The sequence below is a fragment of the Phaethon aethereus genome (genome assembly GCF_964289735.1).
Source record: "Phaethon aethereus genome assembly, chromosome: 1".
NCBI classification, from domain to species: domain Eukaryota; kingdom Metazoa; phylum Chordata; class Aves; order Phaethontiformes; family Phaethontidae; genus Phaethon; species Phaethon aethereus.
In genome coordinates, this window is record NC_138575.1 from 70,950,934 (window position 1) to 70,966,105 (window position 15,172).

Genomic DNA, 15,172 nt, shown 5'->3' on the forward strand with positions numbered 1-15,172 from the left:
CAATCGGTTGGGGGAAAAAAAAAGGAAAAAGTGCTAAATTGTTCTTTTTATATTTATGTTTATTTACCAAAATGTCTTTTTGCATTATCCCAGTTAAAACCATGTATATTAGCACTGTATTTAATAATCAGTCTAGACATTCATCATAATAGTACTGCCTTTGCACAAGAGCCTTTATTCCTAAAGAAACCCATGCTGTGAAATATATAGACTCTCCTACTGATAGGCGTAACTAACTATGTATCTGAACAGTGATTTCAGCTGGCATAAGAGGTCAACCCAAAATGCGTGTAAAGTGAAGTTGCTTAAGCAGGGTGTGCAGTAAACCGATAAAAACAATGGTTACTTTTGGAATACGGAAGTCTTTCTTTCTGCACTTTAGACTAAGGCATGGAAGAAATATCTTTAGTTGACAATGTAATATTTTCTGTAAGTTGCCCATGTCATGAGAAATACTGCATCAATAACATGTTTTAATTTTTTTTTTGTTTTATACTTTTTTTAAGTATCAATTTTTCCATTCTAGTTTAAGTTAATACCTAAATTTGGATGACTATGTTAGCTGACAGCGGTACTGATATTCCTTTTTGATGTTAGTGACTAGTAACTGAATGCAATTTAGAATATATACACACATAGCTTTACGAAGTTTAGCCTGAAGGCACTACTAATGGTAGAATGCTTTAATACGTGCTAGAGTATTATATTTAGTAATAAACAGACATAATTAGCCAATATCACAGCTTAAAAATTAAAGACAAAATCACACACTTTTCTATAGTAAGATTTCATAATTGCCATTAGAGGTATGGTGAGATAAGTATTAAAAAATTTTAAATGTCAGTTGCCCAGTGATGGGTAATTAAAAAGAAAGTATAGTTTTTAAAAGAGGAAAAGGTAAGGGTATAGAGGGTCAAAAATAGGTCACTTGTATAAAACATTGTAGTTTAATTTATATAAAACTACCATAATTAAAAAGAAAAAAACCCTAAACACAGTTGGAGCTTGTTTCAAATGACTGTACACTAAATCTTGCCATCCATCAGTGCCGTACACTAAGTCCACCTAAAATGAAGTAAACCTCTATCTTTATAGTGCTTCTTTTTAACTCTCTCTCCAGAATATCTTATTTACAGATGTTTTCATTTGTATATAGTAAACACATGGCTATAAGACGTCAGCTTGGTTTGAATTTACATGCCATACAGTTTAGCATTTACATTCTACAGTGTATGGGTGGCATAAACTGAGCAACCGAAGTAGCCCCTGAGCACGTTGTTAACAGCTTTGTTGTTCATCGGAACTGCCAGGATCTCCCTTTTCACCGCTTCCATCTCTTACAGTATCTCACTTCTTCCTAAAGAAGAATAACGTTAAATTTCAACCCAAAGATGAGCTCCCCTGCTTGGCTGAAACATCTTGTTTACATATAGAGATGCACGTAGTTATCTGCAGGGGGTGAAACTGTGCCTGACATTGTCTGTGAATTGTCATGTTTTTTGTTTGGGGGTTTTGTAAACACTCCTCTGAGTCTTTTAAATACATCCAATAGCTGCAATAAAAATGATTTGTTCAAACAATGTATTCTGCAACTGCATCCACAATAAATGGAATATTTCCATCAGCAGCCCCCTGTTTGTTAATGAGTAGGAATGAGCCACCCGTTGTAACGGGGATCGGAATCGTGCTAAGGCGGTGTAAGATACGGTATCATCGCGAAGAAGTTCAAAGGATGCCTCTCCTGATGTACTGTTCTACAGCAGACAGCCAACTCACAAAATCAGCAGCTTTAACTGACATATTCTTTGGGGGGGCGGGGGGAGAAATCTGAATTGTCGTGCCTGTCAGTACAAGACGGGAGCTGTGCATCGCCCAGACGTCAGCGTGCTCAGCGAGCGGTACAGCGTCTGCTTTCCTGCTTTGAAAAGTGTTTTCTGTGTGAGAGCTGTTGTGTTTCTTCTGCTAGCCTCGGTGGGATGTGCTTCCAGGCTTGGGTGATCGCCGGGACCAAGCCTGGGGAGCCGCTGGCTCTCCTGTCGTCCTCCTATCCCCTTCATTTTTGCTCTAAGGGCAGCACAGCATGTAACGCCCTGCTCTAACCAGGTCATGGTCATCCAAAAGAGGCCCCCCCGGCCGCTGCCGGCTCCACGGGAAGCAATGGGAAGGCTGCAGCAAGCACAGCTTTCTGAACTGCTAGGGGGGAAATAATCAGATGCTGCCTAATTTAACCTGAAAAGAGCTTGTAGGCTTGCAAGCTTGCAAGCGTGCCTGTTCTCCTGCCTCATACTGCCCAACTGCATTGCTACGTTTCTCTGCAAGCTGTGCTGAAGTGATGCTTTTCCTTGTTGATGTAGATATGTTTCTTCTGCTCCTGGTTATTGCCTTTTCTGAGAGAGTGGAAGCATGTTGCACAATCGGCTTTATTTTTAGGAAATGCTGTAATGTGGTGTGGTCATGGTTTGTTCCCACCAGCTGGCACCACTACAAGTGTTTTTGGCATTTTGGTACCGTCATGAGGTGATGATTTTTCAGACAATACCAAATTGTCACCTTAGTTACTGATGATGCTTTCCTGCAGCTTACTTGGCATCCCAGCCAGACTTTCTCTTGTCACTGTGCAGAATGCCACAAAACAGCCTTTTTCAAGCCTGCCTTTGCTTTGGCCTAGCATTATCTACCTGAAAATTGTGAGTCTACCTCAGGGTTTGCTTTGGTGTTTTTAATGAAAAGTTTTTTTACGTGTTCCTTAAATAAAGCCAACCCTTATCTGGATATATTGTTCTGAATGCTCCCAGCAGAGTTGCAAAAATCTAATTTTGTGTTTGAGACTTTCAGAGCAAGTCCATCTGATTTTGTATTTTGATGTGTGTTATCACTACATATGATGTTGTCTTCAACTTTTCATCACTAATCACACAAGAGTTCAATTTCTAAGAGTTCAGAGGGAGGGCTACATGAATAGGTACAACTTTGTTCTTTAGGTTCTAGCTAGAGCACAAGCCTATTTGATGCATAAGCTGCAAAGTAATCTCTATGTATTGTCCTTGTACAGGAATTATAGAAGCTCATTTCTATCTGTATTAAAATTAAAAAAAAAAAAAACTGACCAGGCATGTTTTTATAACTAATCGTAGGAAACAATTTAAGCAGTACACTGATTAAGTTTTGTTGTAATTCAAACTTTATTCATATAAATTTTTAAAGCATTAGAGATTCACACTATAAAAATCACAACTATGTAAAAAGCAAAGTAATTAAAGGGAGCATTCCTTGACAACAACTCACGAACCAGTATGACTGACCGCACTGGAAATAACATGAAAAACAGTGTAAGTAACCAGAGGGGTTTGTTAAACATGTCTTTAATTAAGGAAGACAAGGGAAAAAGGAAATGAAGAGATGTTGTCTTTTTACTATTAATCAAAACCAAATTTCTGCTAACCAGCTTTACAAAAGATCCATCCCTACTGGTGCATTCTCACACCAGCTAGTGGTCTCCTAAAAAAGGAAGACAAGTAACTGCTTGTAATGATTGCCAAGTACAGAAGAAGAAATCAAGACCAAGCTACAGCGTACATCTTCTAAACTGGAAGGAGTTAGACGGAGGTCTTGCAGAAACCACTAGCGTTAATATTCTGCTTTGAATGGGTAATCCTTGTGATTGACAGCTCTGAGAAGAGAAAACAACTGGTTATTTAAGTATTGTAGAAAGTATCTTCAGCAGCATTTCTGTACTGCAGTCTGCCTCCCCCACTGCCAACGTACTCAAGTTTTGCTGCTGTTAATTTGAACACAGGCTCGTGAGCAAGCACATGGAACGCCACGGTGCTGAAGGGAATGCCCTGAATGAATCTCCCTCCTAAGATCAGTTCTGGGCCATGTCTCGTTACCTGGGGACCAGCGTTTAAGATATGAGCTCTCCCTGGTTTTGATCGTGTATGTTTTCAAGATATAGGGGATGAAAAGACACATAGAGATAGGTCTAGTGGGTAATAAGGATAATAAGGAACATACTGGAGCGCTGGAACTGCCCTCCAGTTCCTGTTAAAGCTGAGGATGACGTCCATCTCCTTTTCAGACAGTTCAAAGTCAAACACCTAGCAGGGGAAAACAAAAAAAGCAAGCCCTTTTTACTTAGGTTCATGAGTAGTTAGCTACTAAGTGTCCTTCATGCATTTCTGACTTGAAGGAGGAAGATACTGCATCTACACTAAGCATAGTTAAGAAATCCTCTTGTTTCTCAGCCAAATATCAATTTACCCTTGAAGTAATCAAGATAGTCCTTTTCTCTCTGAGGTGCTGTTCATGGCGATGTCTTACAGCTCTGGGTATGCAAACGCCACTGCGGTTTGAGCGGTGATGCACAGACAGAAAACTGAAGGTGCCAAGGATGGATTACCGAACGTGTCACAAATACTGGAACTAGCAGTAAATATTTCTGCTACAGCAGAGGGCTACTGGGTACCAGCTGAAAATTGTTGTCTCGCAGGTAATCAATCATCTAAGAATTCTTGCTGGGGGTTCATAGGAGAAATAAGTCCAGAATTTAGCAGCATGAACTGAAAATAACACAGAAATATTACCTAAGACGCCAGGCTTTATGAGCGAGCACCCGGCTGCCAAGGGAAACAACAGCCTCAAAGTGAGATACGAACGGTAACAGGCTGGTGTTGACAATCTCTTCCTTTACACCCTAAAGAGGGGCTCACGCAGCATCTCCCAGAGGGTAAGCACAAAACTGGGATTCCCTTTCCAGGGCAGCGGAGCTCGGACCACTCTGGTATAACACATTTTTCCCCTGGCAGGAACAAAACGCTTTTCCCCAGAGAAACAGTGCGAATGGTCAGGCAGTGCTGAGCCCCGGTCTTTACATGTCTGTGCTCCCCTTCCAATGCCTTAGGTGCTGCTTGGAAAGACAGAGGAGCTGGGTGTGGGTGCCTACCCTGTCTAAAAAGGTGGCAGCAGTCTGAACAGAAACTTCACCTTGATGTTTTCCTCAACGCGCTGTGGTTTGTCAGACTTGGGAATGACGATCACGTCTCTCTGGATAAGAAACCGGATCAGAACCTAGGAAAGGGCAAGGGGGAGCATGAACACAGGGGTACCAAGAAATCTGTTAAAATGCATTTTGTATTATCTCTTACCTTTTTTTTTTTCCCCCGCGCACAGACCAATTCCTTTTTCTACAACCACGTTCACTCTTTGGAAGACTCTACCAGTTTGATGTTTGCTTGCAGTCTACTGACAAACTATAATTGTTTGTCGCCTATATTGTTTCTACACCCCAGCTTCTCCAGGACTTGTTTTGTTTTCATTAAGGGTGGGAGGGGGAGAGAAAACCGATGATGCTTTGGCTTATGTTACATGGGTGCTCCCACCAAATAAGCATAGTGCTACTGCAGATTATTTTGGGCTCACAAGTAAGTACCTCACTTAGGTTAAGTTTTTTGAAGTCCTTAAAAGAAAAACAATTTTTATAGATTTCAAAAGTTTTCATCCCCTCAAAAGAGGACTGTTGCATGCAAATTTTTGTCCTGCTCTGCCTGTCTTAAAATACGACTACGGTTGATAGCTTGTGAACATGTGGATTTTTTTGAAGTGCAATTCCTGCACACCCTGGCCAAGAACTCATTTATGTGACTAGCAACTTACAGAGCAAAAAATTCATCTTGAATAATCAAGCAGGTCTCAATGATTCTTTGTAAACACGAGCAAACAGGGAGCAATCAAATGAGTCTGGAAATTACCGGGCTTCTCTGAAGAATCACTTAGGTAACTTAGCTGGAGAGAGGAGTAATGAGTTGGCTTGAAGATTTGTAAGTAAATCTCAGAGGAAAGGGGTTCTCAAGTATCGAGCACTTCTCTCCAGGAGCAGAAGAAATCTCTTTTGGAAGGAGGACACCTGAAGTAAGTACTTACCACTGCTGATCAGCTCCTTCCCAAAGCTCACCACTCAAGACCTCTCAGAAAATAGCTGATGATTTGTATGAGTGCTGGTAAGAACTGGGACAGTATGAAGAACCAAGTGCAGCTCAACCCCATTATACTGTATCTCTAGAGAAGGCAGTATCTGCTAAGACTGGCCATCAGCTTCTAAAATTGTCTGAGGAGGAGGAATAGTTTTCCCTGAAAACCCCACTTACCTGGGCAGGAGTCTTATGGTGTCTAACTGCAATCTCTTTAATGTTGGGATCGTCCAGCAGCACAGGTTCCCCTGGCTTAGCCCTATTAAAAATAAAAGCCAGGATATTGATGGTAGAAAGGCATTAGCTTCCCTGCAGGAAGCCTGATGTTTTGTGTAAATAATCTGCCACAAAGCAACATTAGTTTTCTCATTATTATACCTGCATTATTTACATAATTTTTCTCAAAGATTCAAGTTGTGAATGTATTTTATGTAGAGAAAGGCTGCAGTGCTTTCTTACCATGGGCGGTTAGGGGAGCCAAGGGGGCTGTAAGCAGTCACAGCAATTCCTTTGGATTTACAGTACTTGATCAACTTTTCCTGGGTTAGGTATGGATGACATTCAATCTGCAAGCACAGAAATATAGTGGTTGACACAGAGGCAGACTGCACTGAGCTCCAGAGCATAAGTAACATTTGAATTCCTCTTGGGTCACAGAAAATGTAAAGACAAGACTTCCAATATTATGATTAAAATCTGTCTTATAAAAAAAAAGTTATTCATGTCACAGCAATATCTAGAGGCTTGGCACAGAGAACGGGGCTTCCTCATGCTACGTATTATGCAAAGATAGTGAGAAATAAATAAGAAGAGTGAAAATGCTGTCTGTGTCAGGAATCAGGGAAATCAGTCTTCCTGGACCACTGGAGAGCAGGACTGCATCTTCAGAGGGACAGCTCAGAACACCTGAAGTTTCTGCTCTGAGTCACCCAACCTCTCCTCAAGGAGTCTCCCTGACTCCCGAAGAAGCTTGGGGAGATGAGCTTCCGTAGGTTAGCTCAGATCATGTTGCAACCAGCCATTCAGGCAAGGGGTTCTTTAAACGGAAACAACAGGAGCCTACACAGGGATGCTGCTCAACTTGCCACAAACCATAGTATGATGAGAGGGCATGTCTACACTGCGTAACGTGGCATCATGCACATACCCAGCTATTTCTAGATGCTATAGCTTTGCTACCAGGCATGGGGACATGAAATCCATGTACAGTAGTTTATTTAGCCCTGAGCTAGACTAGTTACAGACTGTAACGACAGTGTGTGGCAGAGGCACACCCATGGAGAAGCAAACTGGAGTCCAAGTTCTTTAAAGGGTCAAAGTTGGTGCAGCTTTTAACATGGGGGTAGTTGGGTCCATCCCCACCAGAACTTTGTAACCCTCAGTAAAATCTTTCCAAGTGCTGTGTCCCTGTTGTGCGAAGCCTGGCTGGTGTACACGCTAGCCCCAAGCCCAGCGCAACAGCACAGGCAGCACCGTGCCTGCACGGGACCCGGAGCAGGGATTTCCCTGGCTGTCCCCAAGACAGCGGAGATGGGCATTCGTCACTCTCAGCTGAGTGCAAAGAAGTCGCGTATGGAAGAAAGTCAGAAGGTCCTGATGCTGTCCTTTGATTTCATTTATGAGGTACATGGCGAGAATTTGTTATATAATTGTATACTCAACCCTCTTTTTTATAACGAGGTTTAGTGAGATGGTTTATTTTATGTTGAAAAATAAATAAATCCAGTGAATGAGTTAGAGCATTCCTGTACATTCCCGTGCCTGTGCAGTGGCTTGCAGGGGGGATCTTGCTGGCTATCCCAGGGCTGGCAGAAATGTGCCTGTGACAACTTGGGCTGTGACACTGGGAGTATGAAAGAGGATGTGTAGCAGAAAGTTGCAAGGTCTTATACAAGGCAAGGGGTATTTTAACTTTTTTCCAATGTCTAAAAATGAAATATTCTCGTCTGTCCCGTTACTTTGATATGAATAATCCATACTGTTTTGTATGGTATTGTTCTCAAATCTCCACTGCATTATATACACATTAAGTGTATATAATAATAATATATAATTATTATTTTATTTATATAATATATAATATAATGAAAGTTTTCTGTTGAGATCCCTGCCAGCTAAAAACCATCAATACTGACACTATACCAAAGCTTTGCATATTGCAGGCAGTACTGACTTGAAGGGACTTTCAGACAATCAGAGGTACCTAGTGCTTTGTAAGATCTTTCCATGGCACCAAAACTATTTAAAGGTCATGGCAAAAGCCAGTTTTAGAGCTGAAGTGTAGCAAGAATATATTTAGGAATATTGCAAGATTAGCTGACATCAATGGAAATAAAAATCTTACCTGGTTATTTACCGGCCTGTATTTTAGTCCTGGCTTGTTCAAGATTCTTTCAATCTGCTCATGGTTAAAGTTGGAGATACCAATGGCTTTTACCAGACCACAGTCCACTAGCTCTTCCATGGCCTAATGAGTAAGGACAACCAATGTTGTTTATGAGCTGGCATTACTGTCAGCTACACTATTTTATTTCCCTAAAGCTAGTGACAAACCAACAAATCACCCACACTACATTAAATAATAGAATCTCAAAAAAAAAAAAATCTTTCCACCTTGTATTATCTGTATGCTTTATGTCCTATTGCAGATGGGAAAGTAATATAAAAAGAACAGCTTGGCCAAACCTTTTGTAATGGGAAGCAAAATCTTTTGCTTTGGCTTCTTTGGGGGTCTTTTTACCAGAGCTAAAAAAGCAAGGGAGACCCCTCCACCTCCTCCCATGCAAGCACACTACCTCTGAGTTTGCAGAACACGGCAGGGAGGATGTTAGCTTAAACTCAGTTAGCTCAAAACACTTTCTTGCAACTCTAATCTGCTATTGTAGAGAAAACCATTAATTCCCTGAGCTGTAGCATCACAGAGGTGCAGGCAACAGGAGCAGACCCTGAATCCTCTCAGTCCACGAGGCAAGGAGGGTTGAAGGACAGCATGAGAAGCTGATGCCCAACACTGAAGTGAGAATTCCCTGTCTGTATGAAACACCCAGTAAATTAACAGCCACACCTGGATCAATCCACGCTTCAGTTCTACCGTTGTGTGTATTCAAATATTCTTTTAGGGACAGCACCTACAGTGCTGATAGTTTCCTACTCTTTAGTCTTATTAAAGACATCCCCCTCTTCTTCCTCAAAACAAGGGGTAGCAGCAGCTCTGTTCCTTCTGGTCATGAAATACAATTTTGTGTGACTATCCGCCGTACCCAGACCTATCCCTTAATTTCATCGTGCAGGCAGATCTCTGCTCCATCTTTAGTGCTGACACCTGCTCAAAAGAGCAAACGTTAACTTACCTCCCACGTGTCCAGAAAATCAGTATCACTGGGGATACTCATACCCCTGTTATCCACAGGATGCAGTTCTTCACCGGCCTGTTATTTCAATGCAGATAATACATAGAATATTTTTTTAAGAGTTTAATTTCCTACTGTTTACTAACACTTCTGACTGGAATTATAGGCAGCAAATTAGCAGGTTATTTAAACATATTGCATAACTAAAAATTATACATGTTCATCACTATTCTCTTTTGGATGAGGGACATAATTCTACAAATCAATCTTTGCATACAAAGAGTGAGGATTAGTAGCAATTATGTGAGTGAATTAGGCAGACATCCCCACACCCTTGTTCTAGAGTTTTTATTTATTTTACACAGGTGTAGACTGGGGAAAAAAAGCAGCACATTCTTTCTGCACTGTGCTTCATTTTTCACTGTTTGTTACTCCGGATGAAGCCAACATCTCCAAGACCTGAGATGTTCACAGCATTCTGGCCCAGCGGAATGCCACAGTCCCAAGGTGCACTATCCTGTGCTGGTTACAGTTTCCCTGAAGACCGAGGGGCACATCAGCAGTGCTCGTACCCACACCTGTCTCGCTCCAACAGGTGTGGAAAGGCAGACCCATGTGCCAAAACATACCACTACCTAGTTAGCGACTGACTGCTTGCTACCACCAGGGTCAGGGAACAGACAAATGAACCATAGCATATCCCAGCTGCATAACGGAGGTGGTCACAGCATAGGTGAGAGAATGCACCATGTTTCTAGGCAGGTAAGGAGAAAAGGAACGTAGAGCAGGACTACCTTGAATCCCATAGGGAAGTGTATCAGGTAGAGGTCAAGGTAGTCCAGTTGCAGTGCAGCGAGGCTCTTCTTGCATGCTACCTTAACCAGTGACCTCTCGTGAAACGTGTTCCACAACTGCGGGAAGAAACAAAGCCTGACCGTGACTCTACAGCTTCCACAGTCCAGCCCAAGGGACAGAAGCTTCCCCCTTGGTGGTCTGGGAGAACAACTCCCTCCCTACTTACCCAGCGCACCCTGAATGGATGCCAATCTAATGGGTGCCAATATTTTAATGTAAGGGAAGAGAAACATACCACAAATAAGGCAGTCAATAGTGAAGGTGGACAATCAGTACTCCTACTTATGAAAAGAGAATCTCAGAACTGAATGTAACACTGCCAGGTGTACCTGACACAGCAAAGCTGTTAGTGATTTTTTATTCTTGAGTCTTGAGCAGATCAGCTACCTTCCTTCTGTCTCGTTTCTCTGGCCACCATGAGAACTGTTGTCAATTTTACGTCAATTTTGAAATGAAAATTCAAGTCATTTAAATAGAAGAACTTGCAAGTATTATTCAAATTAAAACCTGTTCTTTAAAAAAAAATTAAGAGTATGTGGAAAAGCTTAGTTTTGCTCAGTGTTTTATGGTTTTGCTGGTGAAAACCCCAAGTCATAAATTCTTTAGTTGAAGTGTTCTTACCTTTTGGTAAAGAACATTGCTGAGACAAGTGGATGAGATGCAGGAATGGAGTAAATACATGGAAAATACTTCAGATTGAAGTCACATACTTTAATTTCTATTCCCTTTCAGGCTTACATTTTGTACATGACACCACTTTCAAATGTTTTGCACAGTACCTCTGAATTTAGACATCTGTCTTGTCTTTTTTCCTGATCTTTCTAGGGTGCATGCAAATGAAGGATGGAATTCATAGTGCACAACAAGATAACCATGAAATTAATATTGTAGAAGGAATAAGACCTTAGGTTACTTTACAGATGGAACAAGGTTTTCTCTTCGAGCAAAGCTAAATGTAATCCTCCATCCTTGTACCTTAGTGACAATGAAGAGGTCTTCTCGTTTCACAGTCCCCTCCTTGATCTTCTGCTGGACTGCATTCCCTATTTCCTTTTCGTTCTGGTAGAAATAGGCACAGTCAAAGAGGCGGTAGCCTGTATCAATAGCAAACTTCACCACCTCTTCCACCTTTCCCGGAGGCGCCTGAAAGCAAACACAATCAAACCATGAGCTCTTCCATGGCCTTCTGCCAGCACTTGCTGCTGCGTTAGCTCCGTGAATTCTCCCTTTCCAGCTGCTGCTGGAGTTTCCTTGTCACCTGCATATAAAACCGAGTTTCGACTTTCCAGGCAAACAGCCTTTTGGTAGGGAAAGGGCACAGAGCAGAAAGGACTTCATTTCTGCGAGACATTTTGACTCTGTCATTTCCAGCAGCGTAATGCCCGCTATCATTTCCCCTTATTTGCTCTCGGCGTTGCCCGACCAGTTTTTGGGAGTACCTTCCCCGCGAAGGCAGCTGCGTGGCGCAGGGCTCCCCGCCGCCAGGGACCCCCGCCCAGGGCTGGGAGCTGCCAGCGCCGACCCAGGCTGCCTTTGCAATCTGCGTTTGGTTCTTTATGGTTGGTTCCTTCTTTTGCTTCCCCTCCTCTTTCTTTTGCCTCCCTCCACCTTCTTCGGCTCCTATTTTATTTTTTGCCTTTTTTTCCTTTGCTTTTTGCCCTTTCCGAGCCCTTTTCTACCCGCCCCCCCGCGCCCCCCTTCGCCGCCGCCTGGCAGCCCGCCCCGTTACACAAGCGGCCGCGATCGCGGGCGACGAGACCGACTCTCGGCCCGCCCCCCCCTCCCTCAGGGACGTGGGTTCCGAGCCGCCTGCGCCGCACGGCGGGAGCCCCTTTTTGGGTCGTAGTTCTTCTTTTTTTCTTTCTTCTCATCTTCGCAGCGTCCGCCGGACCAACGTCCTCCTGCCCGCCCCGGTACCTGCCAGGTGCCCAGCCCCAGGGTAGGCATCTTCATCTTGTTGCTCAGCTCCACGCAGGGGCTCGCCATGGCTTCTGTGGGTGTCCGTCTGTCTGTGCGTGCCCAACCGCGGCCCCACCGACGGCGCTCGAAAGCCGTGGGGCGGCCCCGCCTCGGCCCCCGCCCGCCGCCCCGCCCCGCCCCGCCCCTGCCGGGGCTTCCTTAGATGTGAGGCAACAGACGCCCGTGATTTTGAGATTTGGGTTGGCTACCGGAGCCTGACGTTGAGAGGAGATTGCTTGCTTGTTTGTTTGTTGAGAGGAGATTGCTTGTTTGTTTGTTTGTTTGTTTGTTTGTTTTTGCATTGAACAAACTAAAAGCAAATGCCTTAGCGATGGACTTGGCGCTCGTTCTTCTGCGGTGGAGAGAGCCTGACGGGAGCCAGGAGACTTGCTGCGTGGGGCAATGGGTGCCCGGGCCGTTGAAGGATTTTCTCAGTTACTCTCAAGTGGTGACAAATGGACCGAAAAGTCCATCTTTTATCCTAGAAAAAATACTAGGTTCACCCTCTGTTTGCAGAGGAATTAATTAAAAGGGAATGTGGTCTTACCTTTACATAGATTCTGCATTCCCTGCCTTCGCGGAGGCGCGGGCTCCCCTCGTGCTCCCCGTTAGGACCATTTTGTCAGTCTGTCCGCGTGAAGGCACCGGTTCCCTGTGCTCAATTAAAATGTCATCCAGCATCAGTAGCGTGTCAGAGGCTGCAAAAGGGATTTGTGATCACAGCTTGCTTACAGGCAGTGTTTTAGCCCGAATAAACCCTGTGCTTTTTATGTAGGGTCAAAATGCATTCAGAGGGCTGATGTTTAAAGGCTGCAGGAAAACTTCACATGAACGGAGTGCCTCAGAAATCAAGAGCCTGGGGGGGCTGGGCTACTTAGCTGACAGCCATCTCATGGAAAAAGGTGCTTCACATTAGGAAGCTGAGGTGAAAATCCAGGCCGTCAAACTCAATGGGAGGGTTGCTACAGGAGTGAACAACTCACCCTGACTCTCACTTTTATGACTCCAGCTAGGTAGGTTTTCAGTACTGTGCTTGTCACTGTGGTATCTGAATGTCTCTCAATAGGCAGTACGAGTGCTGAGCTCTTCCAAGAGTGACGTCAATTGTTTAAGTACGTTAATACGGGTTCAGAGACCTGATGTTAAACATCAAAGCTGTGGTCCCATTTTGCAGTGGGTTTTAGCTCCCTGTGGCTACAGGAGGCCGCCTGCCCCTCGCGCTCTCGGGGCTTTCGGTGCGCAACTTAACTGTAACTTTATCTTGTTTATCGAAACAGTTTTTCTGATCACCTTTAAAATCGCATGCAATTTTGCTGTAGCTTCTAAACAACACCAGCCATAATTCTACATTATATATTAAGTTCCTCCCACTTTCTCACATTTCTATTCTGCGTATGTTGACACGATTACAGAGACCAGTGTCTCATCAGTGTAAGTTACTTCAATCAATCAATCTATTTATTTATTTATTTCTGTAACAATCCCAGTTCAGACAAGGACAGAAGCAGACATGGATGCAGATACCGGACAAATCTTTTCTCTGGAAAAGGTTCAGGGAGGTCTCCTGGGGCGATTAAAAAGGCAACTCAGGTCTCAGGCATGGAGCATGAGACTTGCAGGGATAATGCTGACTGTATGCTCTCAGGCGCTGCCCCTCGCCCGGCTTCTTCCTTGCTCTGTGACGCCCCAGCAGCAAGGCGTCCGTGGTGCTCTGCATCCCCTCCCCACTCACAGCTGCTGCGAGGCTGGGTAATCATGGCAGTAACATCCCTTTTCCTCTCCAACCCCATTCCCTCCTAACCTTTTCTAGAGCCTGTCTCATTAGATATTGACAGCTTTATCCGTCTGTCTAGTTCAAAAGGCTGATATTACTGCCCTGTGCCTTTTCAAAATATTGTTTTTATTGTTATTTTTACAGGAAGCACATGGATCCCGATGGAAAGTACTAAAAATATGATGTAATTTCAACACCCTACCTTAGGCATCTCACACCTCCCAGATCCTAGGCTTTGTTTTTATCAAAGTAGGGATTCTCTGCTTCTTGAGTCTTCTTTTTGCTTTTGCTTATATTGCTATAAACTCCTTCTTGGTCCTTGTTGACCCTTGACTACCAGTTTATATGTTGTGCAAGTTCCACTGGTGTCTTCTTGTGAGTTGTACAGTGCGTGAGGGAGAATGAAATATTTTATGCTTGGACTGGTAACATTTGCCTATCAAAATATAGAGGCAACTGTGAATTATTGTGCCACTAGTGCATTCTAACCACCATATTTGATGTCATTAAAATTTTTGTGCACTTGCATTATTTAATCTGCTTTTACAGAATAGTATTTTCAGTTGATGGCAGATTCATGTTCTGGGTTTATATTTGAACAAAATCTCTTCCTGCTCTTCTTGGTCTGGTTTCCAACCCATTGGCTTAACCAAGTTTTATTGTCATCTTTCTGTTGCCTTGAATGTCATCACACTTTACAGAATGAAAAGGATATGAAATAGATATAAAGTAGAGAGAGAGAGGCAAAATGTAGGCAGGGAAACAACATTTTCAAACTGATATGACAACTCCAATATGCTCAAACCACAACAGTGGACAGAGGTCTCTTCTACTGAAAACAAATATGAAAAAAAACCCCCCAAACAAACCAAGTCCCAAAAAAGAAAAAAACAAAGCTACTGCAAGAGATGTGAGGAATTTGGCAGAAAAGAGAGACCAAGATCTACAGAAAAAAGACAGAAACAAATCTGTAGAGATTTTATAAAATCAGTAATGGTACATTGATTTTAAGGCCAGAAAAGACCACACTACTCTTCCGCACTGACTTCTGATTACATTGACAAACTCTTACACCAAGCCTATTACATACACTTATTGCTTAATTTATTTTTAAAGTTGCTTAGGTCATACAACAATAGAAGCTGACTGAAACCATGTAAAGAACAGACTAGAAAATGTTGGGATTGAGCTACAACTTACCTTTATTTACATCAAATCCTGGTCTGAAAGGAATAAGACCAAACATAATTGTCCCGCCCTTTTTTTTT

General features: G+C 43.1%; 1 protein-coding gene across 2 annotated transcripts; it reads right to left on the reverse strand.

Moving 5' to 3' along the window:
• Positions 1 to 3,627: 3,627 nt before the first annotated feature.
• LOC309405835 (aldo-keto reductase family 1 member B10-like) lies at positions 3,628 to 12,323 on the reverse strand (the record flags this gene model as incomplete). 2 transcript variants are annotated; one of them, XM_082000739.1, is made up of 10 exons in its annotated part: positions 12,089 to 12,323; positions 11,147 to 11,314; positions 10,111 to 10,227; positions 9,317 to 9,394; positions 8,311 to 8,433; positions 6,426 to 6,532; positions 6,144 to 6,225; positions 4,984 to 5,067; positions 4,015 to 4,097; positions 3,628 to 3,670 (listed from the first exon to the last, which is right to left on the reverse strand). In XM_082000739.1, the coding sequence occupies exons 1-10, from the start codon at positions 12,155 to 12,157 to the stop codon at positions 3,628 to 3,630; spliced, it is 954 nt and encodes a 317-aa protein (XP_081856865.1). In that variant the 5' UTR covers positions 12,158 to 12,323. The 2 variants fall into 2 exon arrangements, with proteins under 2 accessions (XP_081856865.1, XP_081856864.1); XM_082000738.1 differs by lacking the exon at positions 3,628 to 3,670 and having other exon boundaries at positions 3,945 to 4,097.
• Positions 12,324 to 15,172: the final 2,849 nt, after the last annotated feature.